The 16,631-nt window shown below is 43.1% G+C and overlaps 1 protein-coding gene across 1 annotated transcript in view; it reads right to left on the minus strand.

The window, feature by feature from the left end:
- The window catches only part of CENPJ (centromere protein J), a 58,882-nt gene that overhangs the window by 9,280 nt on the left and 32,971 nt on the right, over positions 1-16,631 (minus strand). The window contains exons 10-13 of the mRNA XM_056132801.1: positions 16,339-16,539; positions 14,621-14,705; positions 10,464-10,528; positions 9,518-9,634 (exon numbers count right to left, since the gene is read on the minus strand). Of these exons, the coding sequence (XP_055988776.1) occupies positions 9,518-9,634; positions 10,464-10,528; positions 14,621-14,705; positions 16,339-16,539 (468 nt within the window). The remainder of the gene's footprint in view (positions 1-9,517; positions 9,635-10,463; positions 10,529-14,620; positions 14,706-16,338; positions 16,540-16,631) is intronic.

Consider the following 16,631-nt stretch of genomic DNA (forward strand, 5'->3'; position numbering starts at 1 on the left):
ACTAGTCCCACCACCATTACATCTTCCCACCACTATTATTTTGAATTTTCCCACCACCATGCAAACCAGCCCAAAAGGTCAATGTTAATTTATTTTGTATTGCTTTTTATGAATAGCGTAAGATGTCTCATGGCTATACGCTCCTGGATTTCTAAAATTATAAGTAATTAGGATCTGGAGAAATCTCTGCAGTGAGCTGCTCGGTTCGAGATTCCTTTGTGTGTCTCTGGATCATGGACATTAAGGAGCTTAAACAGCAGTCAAGAGGCAGTTCATGGGCATGACCTACAGGGTGCCATGGGGATGGAGGGATGAGAAGGACTGGCCCATCCCCTATCCCTTGAGGCCTGGAGCTTACTGTCACTGAACCCACGTACCTGCACTTTTCATTGGGTTCTAGAAGTTGGCAGCAGTCGGGGTTCTTAGGAGGCAGGTGGGGGACGATGCCTGCCTCCATCTGAAACACCCTGGTGAAATTGGCCTGGCTTAAAGGCATCTCTGCAGCCTCATCATCTTTTTTAAGCCCAAGAATAAAACTGGGCAGGCTGGAGACAAAGAGAAAGTAGTGGGACTAACTCACCCCAACAGAACCCCACCAGCCAAAAATCCCCAGAACTCATCTCCTTTTTCTTCTGGGAGCCTGGCAGTCACACCTACAAACTGCCTCTGGCGCCATATAAACTCTGTAACATCCATGAGCCAGAGACACACAAATCTTGGGAGATCAACAAGTTGCAGAGATACCTCCAGACCCCAAAGACACTATCCAGTTGCATTTATCTCCAGCTGTATAAAATTTTAGAATTCCTAATGTGAGCTCTTGCATTTGTGACCCCATGACATCTCATACCGTATCACTGATATACCAGAAATAGTACATCACATTATTGTATGAGGTATAAAGTAGAAGGCAACTGATCTCTATTACATGTACAATATATATTTGTTAGCACACAAGGGGCTGGAGAGATAGCACAGCGGGTAGTGCGTTTGCCTTGCAAGCGTCCAACATGGCCAACCTGAGTTCGATTCCTCCGAACTCAGAGAGCCCAACAAGCTACTGAGAGTATCTCGCACGCACGGCAAAGCCTGGCAAGCTACCCGTGACGTATTCAACATGCCAAACACAGTAACAATTGTCACACAATGGAGACGTTACTGGGCCCGTTCAAGCAAATTGATGAACAACGGAAGGACAGTGACAGTGACAGCACACAAGGATCAACCTGTAACAGCATGTTAGTAAATCTCGTATACAAGTGCTTAACAGCTCTAGGCTGAGATACAACAATCTTCACATACTTTCTTCTAAGGAAACTTTTTGATCATTTTTGGCGGATTATTTATAACTGTCACTGTCACTGTCCTCCTGTTGTTCATCGATTTGCTCAAGCGGACACATTAACATTCTGAGACTTGTTACTGTGTTTGGCATATCGAATACATCATGGGTAGCTTGCCAGGCTTTGCCGTGCAGACAAGATACTCTCGGTAGCTTGCCAGGCTCTCTGAGAGGGGCGGAGCAAGCAATATAAAATAAATTATTTAGGTCTTCTATTGGGGCAGGCTTACGTGGTGGTTGGAAAAATTCGAAATAATGGTGGTGAGTTTGGTGTCGGACTATTGAATGTAATAAATTATTGTGAACAACTTTTAAAAATAAAAAAAAGGAAAAAATCTGCATGTAGCATAAGGCCTAGAACTAAGGCTTTAAATAAAAAAGTATCAAGGATTACAAAGATGTTCTGAACTAGGATTGCAGGAACAACAAAGTTTAAAAAAAAGTGATTGCACTCGGAGGGGACTGGGTGAGTTTCCCTCCCTGACCCAACAGAGCACCAACAATGGTAAACCTCCAGAACTCAATCACCAGGCTCACCCATCCAGGTACCCGCCCAGTGGCACGGCCGCTTCCCGAGGTTGCATGTCTAACTAGATCCACTGAGAACGGCTGACTTTCTGGTCTGGTCTGCAGGGGACGGGAATTGAGGCACACTGCACGAACCCAAAGCTGAGCCATTCTGCCACCTCTGCTCACTCATCCAGGTACCCTTCCAGCAGCAGGGCCCCTTCCCAGAGCCTCGGCCGCTGACACGGCCGCGAGTTATTCTCCCCCTACATATCCCATAGGAACCATAAGTTACCATCTTAGACCTTTCACTAGGATAGCTTAACAACCAGAAAGACATTAGCCAATAATTCATTAAGCCCATCTCAATTTACTCTGTATCTGAAGCAGAATAGTAACAGTGAGTGTGAAGGTCTAAATCACACAGGTCACAATGGTAAAGCAATGCAGAAGCCCACCAAGCTTACTTATATTCAAGAGGCTAGCCCAGAAGACACCAACAGTAATGAAGTGCTAGACAACCTCTCTGACAAAGGATTTAGAAGGGAGCTACTGAGGATGCTTAGGGAGCCAAAACAAACAATGGAAAGCAATGCCAATAAAAGACAAGAGGATTTGAAGGTAGAAATAAGGAAAATGCAAATAAAATTACAGACGGAAATATCAGACCTGAAAAACTGGTAGGCGAATTGAAAAACTCAGTGGAAGGCCTCAGCAGCGGAGTAACAGCTGCTAAGGACAGAATCAGTGAGCTCGAAAATGAAGTCCAGAGACTCTCCAGAAAGGAGCAGAAAATGAAAAAGACACTCACAATTCGGGAACAGATGGCAAGAGAAGATCATGATGAAGCCAAGAGGAGTAACATAAGAATTATTGGAGTCCCAGAGGGACAGGAAGAAAATCCTGATGAAGAAGAAACCATCAAAGACATCATTGCCACGACGTTCCCAGAGCTGAAGAAAACATGTGACCACATTCAGGAGGCCCAAAGGGTACCAGCTAGAAGAAATCCGAATAAAAATACTCCAAGACACATCCTGATCAAAATGACCAAAACCTTAGATAGAGACAAAATTCTGAAAGCGGCAAGATCAAAGAAATTTCCTATAAAGGAGCATCCTTAAGATTCACAGCTGATTTGTCTGATGAAACCCTCAGGCCGGAAACAGTGGTAGGATACAGTGAAAAAACTCAATGAAATAAATGCCTCACCAAAAATACTTTACCCAGTGAGACTCTCATTCATAACAGAAGGAACAACACACAATTTCACAAATAACAGCTCAGGAACTTCACAGACTCAAAACCATGGTTACAAGAGCAACTAAATGGGCTACTTTGAGACAAGACAGGCCTTTCAAATACACCAAATTTCAACAGAATAATGGGACAAAACCCCGTAACAATGATCTCTCTCAACATCAATGGGCTAAACACACCAATTAAAAGACACAGAGTGGCAGGATGGATTAGAAAATTGAACCCAACATTCTGCTGCCTCCAAGAAACACATCTCAATAGTCAAAGCAAACACAGGCTCAGAATCAAAGGCTGGAAAACAATTCTATAGGCAAACAGCTCCCATAAAAAAGCTGGGGTAGCCATCCTAGTATCTGACCCCATTGATTTCAGACTGAAGTAGGTCACAAGAGACAGTGAAGGCCATTTCTTATTGATCAAGGGATCTGTACAACAGGAAGAACTTACAATACTAAATGTATATGCACCTAATGAGGGACCAGCAAAGTACTTAAAACAACTGCTGATCAACTTGGACAAAGGCATCAAGAACGCCCATTCGCCCTCTCCTCTCTGGAAAGAAAGATGGCGGCTGCATGGGAGCCTGGTGGAGAGCAGGTCTGAGCCGGGGGTGCGGGTGCGATGGATACCTCATGGGACGGGGGGCGCTCCGGCCCGTCCTTCACACCTGACCGAGGTCACCAGTTGCCCCGCCACGAGCGGCTCTCCGGCACAGCCATGGCCCCAGAAGCACAGAGACCAATCTCTTAATTATCTGACTCTCAGTAGAAATACTTGCAGGGTTAATAAATAAAATAGCAGAAATCCAAAACCACGCGGCCGCACGACATCATTTAATTCTTGAACCCAGCTGTAGAAAGCAGATCATTTCACAATGCTTTTTCAGCATGGCTGAGTTTGGGGGGGAGGGGGGGGTAAAGTCTAAATAATAATGGTGCAACTTTTATCAAAACAATGAAGCTAGTCAAAGTAGACAGAGTGTTAACTAGAATTCATCTACCCCACAGACACGGGGGGGGGGGGGTTTGGGGGGGGTTTATTGGGGCTCTTCGTGTTGAAAAATAAGTATTGGTAAAGGGAATTGTGATTGATATTTGCATGACTGAGACCTAAACTTGAAAGCTCTGTAATTTTTCCCACAGCGATTCAATAAATAAATAAATTAATTTAAAAAAAAAGACATCAAGAACAACAAATACTAGTGAGAGACTTCAACACCACGTTATCACTTCTTGATAGATCAACCAGATTCAAGCTTAGCAAGGATATACTTCATCTGAGGGAAAAAAATGGAAGAAAAGGACTTAGTACATATATACAGAACACTTCATCCTCAAAAAGCTGAATACACATTCTTCTCAAATGTGCATGGAACATTCTCCAACATAGACCACATGCTGAGCCACAAAACATACCTCCATAAAATTAAGAAGATAGAGATTGTATCAACAATCTTCTCAGACCACAGTGCACTGAAATTAGAAGTAAATCACACAAACAAACAGAAAACTAAATCAAACACCTGGAAATTAAACAGTTCACTACTGGACGAGTGGCTTAGAAAGGAAATCAGGGGCTGGAGCAATAGCACAGCAGGTAGGGCATTTGCCTTGCATGCAGCCAACCCGAGTTCGATTCCCGGTATCCCATATGCTTCCCTGAGCACCGCCAGCGGTAACTCCTGAGTGCAGAACCAGGAGAAACCCCTGTGCATCGCCAGATGTGACCCAAAAAGCAAAAAAAAAAAAAAAAGGAAATCAAAGATTCCTGGAAATGAACAAAAATGAGGACACGAACGAAAATGAGGACACGAGTTACCAAAACTTATCACTGTATCACTATCACTGTCATCCTGTTGTTCATCGATTTCCTCAAGCAGGCACCAGTAACGTCTCCTTCGTCCTAGTCCTGAGATATTTTTTTTTTCTAGCCCTGAGATTTTAGAGGCTCTTTCAGGGTCAGGAGAATGAGACCCATCATTGTTACTGGTTTTTGGCATATTGAATAGGCCATGGGGAGTTTGCCAGATTCTGCCAGGCAGCAGGATACTTTCAGTAGCCTGCCAGGTTCTCCAGAGAAATAACTAGAAAATAAGCTCCCAGGAGCTGGGTTTCATAGTCTCTGGGTCTTGGCAGTTGATGGGATTACACGGAGTGGGGGGTAGTTGGTGGGTGTAATGGCTACATACTGGAGGATGGGAATCTGGGTGGAGGAGGCCCAGTCCCAATCCGAGCAGGCTTGGAGATCTAAGCCCCGTGCCCCACACACCTGCCGATTCCTTCATGCGTAAGGCTCGTCCAAATGTGTGGAGAGTGGTCTTAAGCATGGCTGTGGCTAGAATCGGAGGTCTTCAGCTGCTGGGGCTCTGCTCGGAGTGGGGAGGGAAACTCAACCCACCCTCCTCCAAGGGTGAGGACAGCCGATGCGCAGAGGCAGGAGACTCTGTGCTGTTCTCTTCCGGGAGCTGGGTTTTATAGTCTCTGGGTCTTGGCCATTGATGGGTTACACGGCGCCTGGGGCAGTTGGTGGGTTTAACATCTACATACTGGAAAATGGGGGATCTGGGTGGAGGAGACCCAGTCCCCTTCTGAGCAGGCTTGGAGATCTAAGCCCGGGGTCCTGCACGCCTGGGTTCCTCTACCGATTCCTTCATGGTGAGGCTATCCTCACCAGGGTCCCTTGGAGGAGGGCGGGTTGAGTTTCCCTCCCCGCCTGAGAAGAGCCCAGGCAGCTTAAGACCTCTGGTTCCAGCCACAGCCATGCTTGGGACCACTCTCCACACGTTCGGACGAGCCTCACCAAAACTTATGGGACACAGCAAAAGCTGTGTTAAGAGGAATGTTTATAGCTCTACAAGCATTCCTCAGGAAGGAAGAGCCAAGTCCACATAAGTAACCTAACCTCACAGCTTAAGAGGTCGGAGAATGACCAACAAAAGGAGTCCAAGCCGAACAGGAGGAAGGAAATAATAAAACTCAGAACAGAAATTAACGAGATGGAAACCCAAAAAACAATATGAAAGATCAATGAAACCAAGAGCTGGTTCTTTAAGAAAATAAACAAGATCGATAAGCCTCTAGCAAAACTCACAAAGAAAGGGAGAGAGAAAAACCTAATAAACCGAATCAGAAATGAAAAGGGGGTCATTACAACAGAAACTACAGACATTCAAAGGATCCTAATGAAGTACTTTGAGAAGCTTTATGACACGCAACACAAAAACCTCAAGGAAATGGATAAATTCCTAGATTCCTATAGCCTCCCAAGGCTGAACCAAAGAAGACCTGGTATACCTGAACAGACCTATCACCATCAAGGAAATTGAAACAGTAATAAAAAGTCTCCCCAAGTAACAAAATAGGAGACTAACACCCAAGAATGGCCGAGATTAGTACCAGGAATTTTACTCCATGGCTTGGAGACCAGCCACACATGCTAGGGGAAAATGAAGCTCAGATAGAGAAGGGAGCACCAAATAAAGGGTGTTGGGAGGATCCTCCCAGGATGGGAGAAGCATGCTGAAAGTAGACTATAGACCAAACATGATTGTCACCCGTTGCCTCTTTTGCAAACCACAACACCCAATAAGAGAGAGAGAACAAAAGGGAATGCCCTGCTTGGATAGAGAAGGGAGCACCAAATAAAGGGTGCTGGGAAGATCTACCCTGGATGGGAGATGCCTGCTGAAAGTAGTCTATGGACCGAACATGAATGCCACCCAATGTCTCGTCTGCAGACCACAGCACCCAAAACCAGAGATAGAACAAAAGGGAGTGCCCTGCCACAGAGGCAGGGTGGGATGGGGGATAGGGCGGTTGGAGGGATACTGGTAATGTTGGGGGTGGAGAATGGGCACTGGTGGTGGGATGGGTACTCGATCATTGTATAACTGAAATCCAAGCACAACAACTTGTAAGCCTACAACTGTACCTCATGATGTTTCACTAATAAAAAAATTTTTTAAAAATTCTCAATAAAATTTATATGTATTCACAAAAAAAAAAAAAAAAGGAGGGGCAATGCCCTGCCACAGAGGCAGGGTGAGATGGGAGGGATGGGGGGTGGGAGGGATACTGGGATCCGTGGTGGTGGGAAATGGGCACTGGTGGCGGGATGGGTATTTGATCATTGTATAACTGTAACCCAAGCACGAAAATTTGTAAGTCTACAACTGTACCTCATGATGTCTCACTAATAAAAATGAAAAAAAAAAATCTCCCCAAGCACAAAACTTCTGGCCCAGATGGATTCACTAGTGAATTCTTCCAAATCTTTAAAGAGGACTTACTGCCAATACTCTTTAAGCTTTTCCATGAAATTGAAATATCAAAAATAATTCCGAACAGTTTCTATGAAGCAAATATCACCCTGATACCAAAAGCAGACAGAGATACCACAAAGAAAGAAAATTACAGGCCAATATCCCTGATGAGAGCAGACGCAAAGATCCTCAACAAAGTATTAGCAAATATAATCCAGCAACTCATCCAAAAGATCATACACCATGACCAAGTGGGATTGATTCCGGGGATGCAAGGATGGTTTACGGAAATCAATCAACATAATCCATCATATCAACAAAAGATAAAAACCATATGATCATATCAATAGATGCAGAGAAAGCATTTGACAAGATCCAGCACCCGTTTATGATAAAAACCCTTGCCAAAATGGTTAAGAGGGGACTTTCTTCAATATAGTTAAAGCCATCTACCAAAAGCCTACAGCAAGCATCATCCTCAATGAGGAAAAACTAAGAGCCTTCCCTCTAAGATCAGGGACAAGACAAGGATAACCACTCTCTCCACTACTGTTCTATATAGTACTGGAAGTACTTGCAATAGTGGTTAGGCAAGAAAAAGATATTAAGGGGCATTCAGGTAAGAAAGAAAGAAATCAAGCTCTCACTGTTCGCAGATGATATGATACAATACTTAGAGAACCCTAAAACCTCTACCAAGAAACTCCTAGAAACAATAGACTTGTACAGTAAAGTTGTAGGCTATAAAATCAATACCCAAAAGTCCATGGCCTTCCTGTATGCAAATAGTGAGAGAAAAGAAAGTGACATGAAAAAAACAATCCCATTCACAAGTGTGCCCCACAAAATCAAGTACCTAGGAATCAGCTTAACTAAGGAAGTAAAGGAACTGTACAAAGAAAAATACAAAATGCTACTTCAGGAAATAAAAGAGGACACGAGAAAATGGAAAGATATTCCCTGCTCATAGATCGGGAGAATTAACATTATCAAAATGGCAATACTTCCCAAAGCATTGTACAAATTCAATGCAATCCCCATAACTATACCCATGACATTCTTCAAAGAAATGAAGCAAACACTCCTGAAATTCATATGGAACAATAAGACCCCACGAATAGCTAAAGAAATTCTTGGGAAAAAGTAAATGAAAGGAATCAACCTCCCTAACTTCAAACTCTACTACAAAGCAGTAATAATTAAAACAGCATGGTACTGGAACAAAGGCAGAGCTGCAGACCAATGGAACAGGGTTGAATATACTGACACCTCTCCCCAAACATATGATCATCTAATATTTGACAAGAGAGCAAGTAATGTAAAGTGGAGCAAGGAAAGTTTCTTTAACAAATTGTGCTGGCAAAACTGGACAGCTACATGCAAAAAAATGGGCTCAGATCTCTGCCTAACACCATGTAGAAAAGTAAGATCAAAATGGATTAAAGACCTCAACATAAGACCAGAATCCATAAGGTACATTGGAGACAAAGTTGGCAAAACCCTCCATGACATTGAAGCTAATCATATCTTTAAACACGCAGTGCAAAATTGTTTTGGTTCTGCTTTGTGAGGCATGGTTTGGGATTTAGGGTTGGTGGAAATATTTGAAATGTGGAAGATAGGTGCAATGGTGGTACGATTGGTGTTTGAATATTAAATTTAATGAATTATTGTGAACAACCTTATAAAAACAGAATTTTTTTAAAAAAAGCAATTACAGGGGATGGAGATAGGGTGCTTGCCTTGCACACGGCCGACCCGGGTTCGATCCCCGGCATCCCGTATGGTCCCCCAAGCACCGCCAGGAGTAATTCCTAAGCGCAGAGCCAGGCATAACCCTGAGCATCGCTGGGTGTGACCCAAAAAGCCAAAACAAAAAAAAAAAATGACCCTGCTTCTAACGTTAAGTCCCAAAAAACTTCATGAATTATTCTGCAGGTAGATCTTTTTTAACATATCTGGTGGGCTCCCTCAAGCAAAGCAAGCTCTCCAGCCCTCTGAGCTATCTTCCTGGCCCCAATTTAAGGTTCATAAGGCTCATGGACAGTCTAAAACGTCAATTATTTGAATCATCTCAATGTTTTAACTCAATTTTAACCCATGTTAATTTTTTTACAGCATTCATTCTTTTTTCAAAATATTATAACCTTTCCATCAGGATGACTGACTTCTTGAATTTCTTCATTTTCTTCTTTTGCATCATCCTCTTTATATTTGCAGTCTGTGAAGTTCACTATCTCAGGTGGCTCCTTCGGTGAGGATATCTGGAAAGTCAAGAGAATTTTGTATGTATTAAAAGACAGCATTCTTGTTAGAAAAGATGAAGTCATGAAATTTACATACTAGTGGTACTACACAGAAAGTATCATGGTAAGCAAAATGACTCAGAAAGAAAGGGATAGACATAGAAAGATTACATTCATCTGGGGAACATAAAGTAACAAAATAGGAGACTAACACCCAAGAATGGCCAAGATTAGTACCAGGAATTTTGCTCCATGGTTTGGAGGCCAACCACACATGCTGGGGGAAAGGGGAGCTCAGATAGAGAAGGGAGCACCAAATATAGGGTGTTGGGAGGATCCTCCCAGGATGGGAGAAGCATGCTGAAAGTAGACTATAGACCAAACATGATTGTCACCCATTGCCTCTTTTGCAAACCACAACACCCAATAAGAGAGAGAGAGAACAAAAGGGAATGCCCTGCCACAGAGGCAGGGTGGGATGGGGGAGGTGGGGGGGGTGGGAGGGATACTGGGATCCATGGTGGTGGGAAATGGGCACCGGTGGAGGGATGGGTATTTGATCACTGTATAATTGAAACCCAAGCACAAAAATTTGTAAGTCTACAACTGTACCTCATGTTGTCTCTCTAATAAAAAATAAATAAATAAAAAATAGATAAAAGACAGCATTCTAAGGAGCTAAGTCTTCCATTTATTTACAAGAGTAATTGACATGTATGATGGGTCTATGTTATATAGAATGACGCTTACAATATTAACTTATCAATGGGCTAGCTACTAAAATCAGCTAATCAATTTCAAGCCTAATAATCTGTGTTTGAATATATAAAAATACAAAGAGACTTACTTGTCCCTTATTCGAACTGCCTACATCACTTGAAGGCACAGATTTGGATCTTCGAGATGGATTGCCTGTTAGAACAGAATTATCAGAATTAGTTTTACTATTAACTTAAAATTTTTTAATATTATTATAGTCCAACATTTCGTTAATTCATTCCCTTCATGAGCTCTTGTCCATTAAGCATTAGTTAAGAAGGTCAAAATTATTCTTTACTAACTCATAGGAGTTCTTAGCTATGTAAGTTCAAATATGCATTCAAGTACTTAGGTCCTAAGCAACAAAGATGGAAAAATACCTGACCTCTTTTCTGAGAGTTAAATATCTGGATGAAGAGGTAACATAAAAAATGGAGCTGCAAGTATTTTAGGTAGAAGACCAGGACTTGGGAGGTACATATTAAAACAGAAACAGTTACTAGATATTAGGGAACCAAAAAAAGGAAACATTTAAGAAATTCTGCATAGTTTTCTTAATGAAATAACTGAGTAATTAAAACCTAAAAACTGTGGTCTAAATATTTTGGATCATAAGACCTACAACTGAACTGGAGGAGAAGAGATGGTGTTGGCACAGCAGCAGCTCTCAGCACACTAAACAGGGGGTCAAGGAGGTCATAAAATTTCTGCGTGAACAACTGTGCTTTAAATATTTTTTTCTCAAAAAGAGTGGCTTTAAGGGGTTATGGTGCCGCTGGCATGTCAACCTGTACCTGTGGGGCGAGTGCATCAGCAGCCTGATGGTGCCTTCAGACTTACAGATATCCCAAAATTGCTGCTGTGCCTTTGTCCAAACCCCAACAACTCAGGACCAAGTTTATCAAGAAATTAAATGGCCAAAAATTAGGTATGTGGGAGCCACACTCAAAAACCACCTCCAGCTCGGCTATATAAACTCATTTATTGGCTTTATTTCAAAGACCCATAAATCTCTAAAGAAATCAAAAGACACAGGCCTATAGCGCAGAGGTAGGTGGGAGCCCATGACTGAGATCTCCGACCTGCTTGGATCAGGACTGGACCTCCTCTCCCCAGGTCCCCAGTTTTCCAGGAGCTTGGCAGTCACACCCACAAACTGCCCCTAGCGCCATGTAATCTCATCAACGGCCAAGATCCAGAGACTATAAACTAAAGCTCCTGGAAGAGAATAACACAGAATTTCCTGGACATTATACTCTACCCATAACGAGCAATACAAAATAAATCATCTAGCATTGCCTTTTCAGCAAGTTTGAGTGGTGGTGAGACTGGTGCCAAATATCGAATGTAACCAAAGTAGAGAGAGAGTATGGGGGAAATTGTCTGCCACACAGGCAAGGGAAGGGTTGGAACCCGGAAAGGTGGGGGTGGGAGGGAATACTGGGAATTTTGGTAGTGGAAAATGTGCACTGATGAAGGGACGGTGTTTGATAATTGTATGACTGAAGTTCAAACATGAAAGCTTTGTAACTATCTCACGGTGAATCAAAAAAAAAAAAAAAACAAAGGAGTGGGGGGAAATAATAATAAAATAGCACTGTAGCATTGCATTGTCCTTCCGGTGTTCATCGATTTGCTCAAGCGGGCACCAGTAACGTCTCCATTGTGAGACTTGTTTACTGTTTTGGGCATATTGAATATGCCACAGGGAATTGCCAGGTTCTGCCGTGCAGGCAGGATACTCTCAGTAGCTTGCCAGGTTCTACGAGAGGGACGGAGGAATTGAACACAGGTCAGCTGCATGCAAGCCAAACACCTTACCCACTGTGCTATTGCTCCAGCCCAATAATAAAATAATAAAATTAAATTAACATTTTGAATAAAAAAAGAAAAAGTAATGTGGAGTTCATGCCCAATTAAATCAGCTTAATCGATGGCTGAATAAATAGCAGTAAACCTATATTATAAAAGAAAAAAGAGTGGCTTTAAGTGGAACCAAGTAGGCTCCAGTGGCCAAGCAATGGCCAGAGTGGAATGCATGTGCATGGTGCAGGTTCCAAAACTGGTGGAGCTATTGGAGCTACAGCTCTCAGTGCTATGGATAGCCAGCCACCGCGGCAGCAGATTAGTGTGAGTGAGTGGGGCTTTTTGGGTCCAACATGGCACTGCCACGGGTCCAAGATTTGAGGGTGTGCCCAGGTTTCCACCAGCAGGGTGTCCCAGACACTACTGCTTTCTCACCACCAATGCCACCTGCAGCATATTGTGGAGGAGGGCCTCCCTGAATGCCAAATGTCTAGAGATCAAGAAAAGAGGTGTGTGCCCACTGAGCCAGTTCTGCCAGACTGGTGGCCACAGCCCACCCAGAGTGCTCAGGCACTGCAAACGGCAGCACCCCTGCTGCCCTGGTTTCGGTCCTGGTCTCTGCCAGGGTCATGGCTACTTCTGCCGCCACTAGGAACCACTGGCAGGTCAACCTGGACACAAGAGTGAGGGCATCTCAAAATCACCGCTTTGCCTCTTGCTAGACTCCAACAACTTAGGACCAAGTTTTCTGAGAAATTAAATATCCAAAAGTCAGGGATATGGGAGCCACACCCATAAACCACCCCCAGCTCAGCTATACAAGTTTATTTCATCAGCCTTGCTCCAGAGACCCATAATTAAATCTCGAAAAAGATGAAAAAAAACCACGTTAATCTTGAACCCATGCAAGGCTAAACAGACCAGGGTAGATCAGAGGGGGGCGGGTTAGCTGAATAGACTAGGGTAGATGAGAGGGGGCAGGTTAGCCTGGTGCCTACCCAAGCAGAGTACCCAGCAGCCACTTGCTCCCACAATTCGATATCACTGCCATGTCCCTGGCCAGACTCCATCTCAGGATAGACCACACCAAGTTAATCTGCTAAAAATTCGGGTATGCAGGATGTTTGTGACTGAAATCTCCAGGCTTTCCCAGGGGCTGGAATGGGCTATCTCCCCGACTTCTCAATACTCCTGGAAGCAACAACAGTCACCCTCATGAACCAGCTCTGGCACCATAATGTAAACTCATCTACTGGTCTCACTTCAGAGACCCATAAATAAATCTTGAAAGAGATCAAAAGCCACAATTAATCTCAAACCCACACAAGTCTGAATGCAAGTCTGAATGTCTAGGCCAGGGTAAATCACAAGGGGACAGGTTTGACTGGTGCCTACCCAAGCAGAACTTCAAGGCAGATGCATGCTCCCACAACCTGAAATAGCCATCATGCCCCTGGTCAAATACCACGGTCTTGGGACAGACCTCACCGAGATATTAATCTGCTGAAAATTCAGGTATACTGGCTTTGTGACTGAAATCTCCAGGCTCTCATAGAGTTAGGGATTTCACTGTTCTTCCAGAAGCCTCAGCAGTTACCCCATGAATTGCCTCTGTAGCTAAATAGGCTCATTAATGGGCCATGTTCCAGAGACTCATAAATAAATCTCACTAGAGATCAATAAGTTGCAGAGATGCTTCTGGACCCCATGCCAGGTTGAGTCTTCCAGGACACCCAAAGTCACCATCCAGTTAAAAATTTAACGCTAGCTGTATCACCCGTTAAAAATTTTGGTACTGGGCTAGAGTGATAGCACTGCAGGTAGGGCATTTGCCTTGCACACAGCTGACCCGGGTTCGATTCCCAGCATCCCATATGTTCCCCTGAGCACCGCCAGGAGTAATTCCTGAGAGCAAAGCCAAGAGTAACCCCTGTGCATTGCCAGGTGTGACCCAAAAAAGCAAAAAAAAAAAAAAAATTTGGTCCTCCTGGAGTGCACGGCCACAAACTCTACATCACTGATAAACAAGGAGTAGCATACCACACTGGATGGGATGTAAAGCAGAAGGCAACCAATCTGATTAACAAAATACAAATACACAAGGCTTAACCTAACAATATGAAAAATGTTAATAATCTCCTATACAAGGGCTTCATGGCTCCATGGTGAGGTACAATTTTCACACACTTTCTTCTAGGAAACATTTTTTGATCATTTTTGGTGAATTTATAACACGCAATATAAAATAAACTATTCGGGGCCCGCTAAGGAGCAGACTTCAGGGGAAGGAACTAAGGTCAGTCACCAGCAAGGCAAGAGCCTTAACTTGTGTATTAATCCTCCAGCCCCTTCAATGTTTCATTTCTTAAGCTGGATGTGAATTCTATTTATATTTTTTAAATATTTTATAAAAATTACAAAAAATACACTACTTCTTACCTTGTGTTGGCAAATACTTTTTCTTGAATTTTTCTGCCTGGTTTTCTGAAGAACTATGGTTGTTTTGAAATCGAACTGATGAATTCTATATTGAAATAATTTTAAATATAAAATTACTGCTTGTCTCCATATTAGTGCAATAAATGAAACTAACAGAACTCTGCTTACAAAGACTATATCTAAGTTTGTTCTTTTACACACAGACTCCTTTTGGGCATATATTCATTTCAAATGAGAACATAACAGACAACAGAAGATAAAGGAGCTGGTGAACAACAGCAAGTCCCTCAGCTCACCCCAGCACTTTTCTCTCAGTCTGGCTCTAAACATCGAGTCCAACCCCAACAGCTCACCACTGTCCTTCTTAGAGTGAGGACAAGTATCTCCCTTACTCCCTCCCCACACCACTTCCAACCAAATCACTCTGTCCTCCCCACATACCCCAAAACCAGCTGAGTCTCACCTCTGTACGCCACCCCTGGCAAACCCTTCCGTGCCAGGGATGATATTACAATGCCTCAGTTTCTGCTTCCTGCCCTGCCTCCTCTCCTCTCTCCAATTTTATCCCATTGTTCTTCAGTAATGCCTTCTAGTAGGCAAAGTCTACAACTTACCACTGTCATAATCTATAAAACTCACAAACTTCAAAGCATTTAAATCCAGGATATAGGACATTCTACAAAATTAACCAGTTTCTTTAAAAAGTTGATAAACAAATTTATTGCATTGGATTTTGGGCCACACCTGACAGTGTTCGGGGCTTAATCCTGGCTCTGCACTCAGGGATCACTCCTGTTGGGGTTTGGGGGAACATTTATGGTATCAGGGATTACATTTGGATCAGCTGCATGCAAGGCAAGCACCCTAACCACTGTAGTATATCTCCAGCCTCCAAAATAATTTTTTAAAAATCAACACTGGGGATGAAGCTTTTTCTTCTTTGTTTTTTTTCCTCTGTCCAAGCCATGTATCACAAATCATATATTTTATGTATCTGATTTATAAAATCCTCCAACACTAGAATATAAATTCCAAGAGGACAGTGAAGTTTGTCTGTTTTATTGTAACTAAAGTGGTGTCTGGCCCATCAGAGTGCAGGTGAATGAAAGACAGAATAAAAGATTTATTCGAAAGGGTAACAGCTGGACAGGCAACAGCTTCACTTGGTCAATTTTTGTTGGAATTATTAGCTCACTGCTGGCTAATTTTACTTCATAATAATTACAAACAGCGGTAGGGCATTTGCCTTGCACACAGCTGGCCTGGCCGACCCAAGTTTGATTCCTCCGTCCCTCTCGGAGAGCCCGGCAAGCTACCGAGAGTACCTCACCCACATGGCAAAGCCTGGCAAGCTACCCGTGATGTATTTGACATGCCAAACACAGTAACAACAAAGTCTCACAATGGAGAGGTTACTGGGCCCACTCGAGCAAATCGATGAACAACGGGAGGACACTGCTACAGGACAGTGCTACAATAATTACAAAAAGAACTGAAAATTGCTTATTATAGCAATGGTCAACAAGAATTTTAATTGTGGTAAAATATAAATGACATAAAATGTAATTTCCCCAACAGCCACCTTACCCTTTTACTTTATGAATTTGCTGCTCAAACATTTAACACCTCCATTCTGCTGGCAAAACCTGCCACCACCACTCCCCCACCCCACCACGATGCCCAATTGCTTTGGTGGCAACCTCACATGATACACTTACCTTCATGCTGCTCTCAGCAGCGCTGGCTCTCTTCCAAGCGTCTAGCCGTGACCTTCCCATCACTTTAATTTCCTCACGGAGCTCTGTGTTCTCTCTGACCAGCACTTCTATCTGGCTTCTCAGACGGCCATGTGCACTTGACCATTTTGCTTCCTTTCTTTTAAAATCTTCCTGTAAATCCGCTATTTGCTGCCTCAAAGCCTCTCGACAAAATTAAAAAAAAAAAAATTCCTTGAATGAAAGCAGTGTCACAGATGAAGAGATCAATGATCTAATTTGCAACAGAGACAGAA

This window comes from Sorex fumeus, unplaced genomic scaffold (genome assembly GCF_029834395.1).
Source record: "Sorex fumeus unplaced genomic scaffold, SorFum_2.1 ptg000095l, whole genome shotgun sequence".
Classification (NCBI taxonomy): domain Eukaryota; kingdom Metazoa; phylum Chordata; class Mammalia; order Eulipotyphla; family Soricidae; genus Sorex; species Sorex fumeus.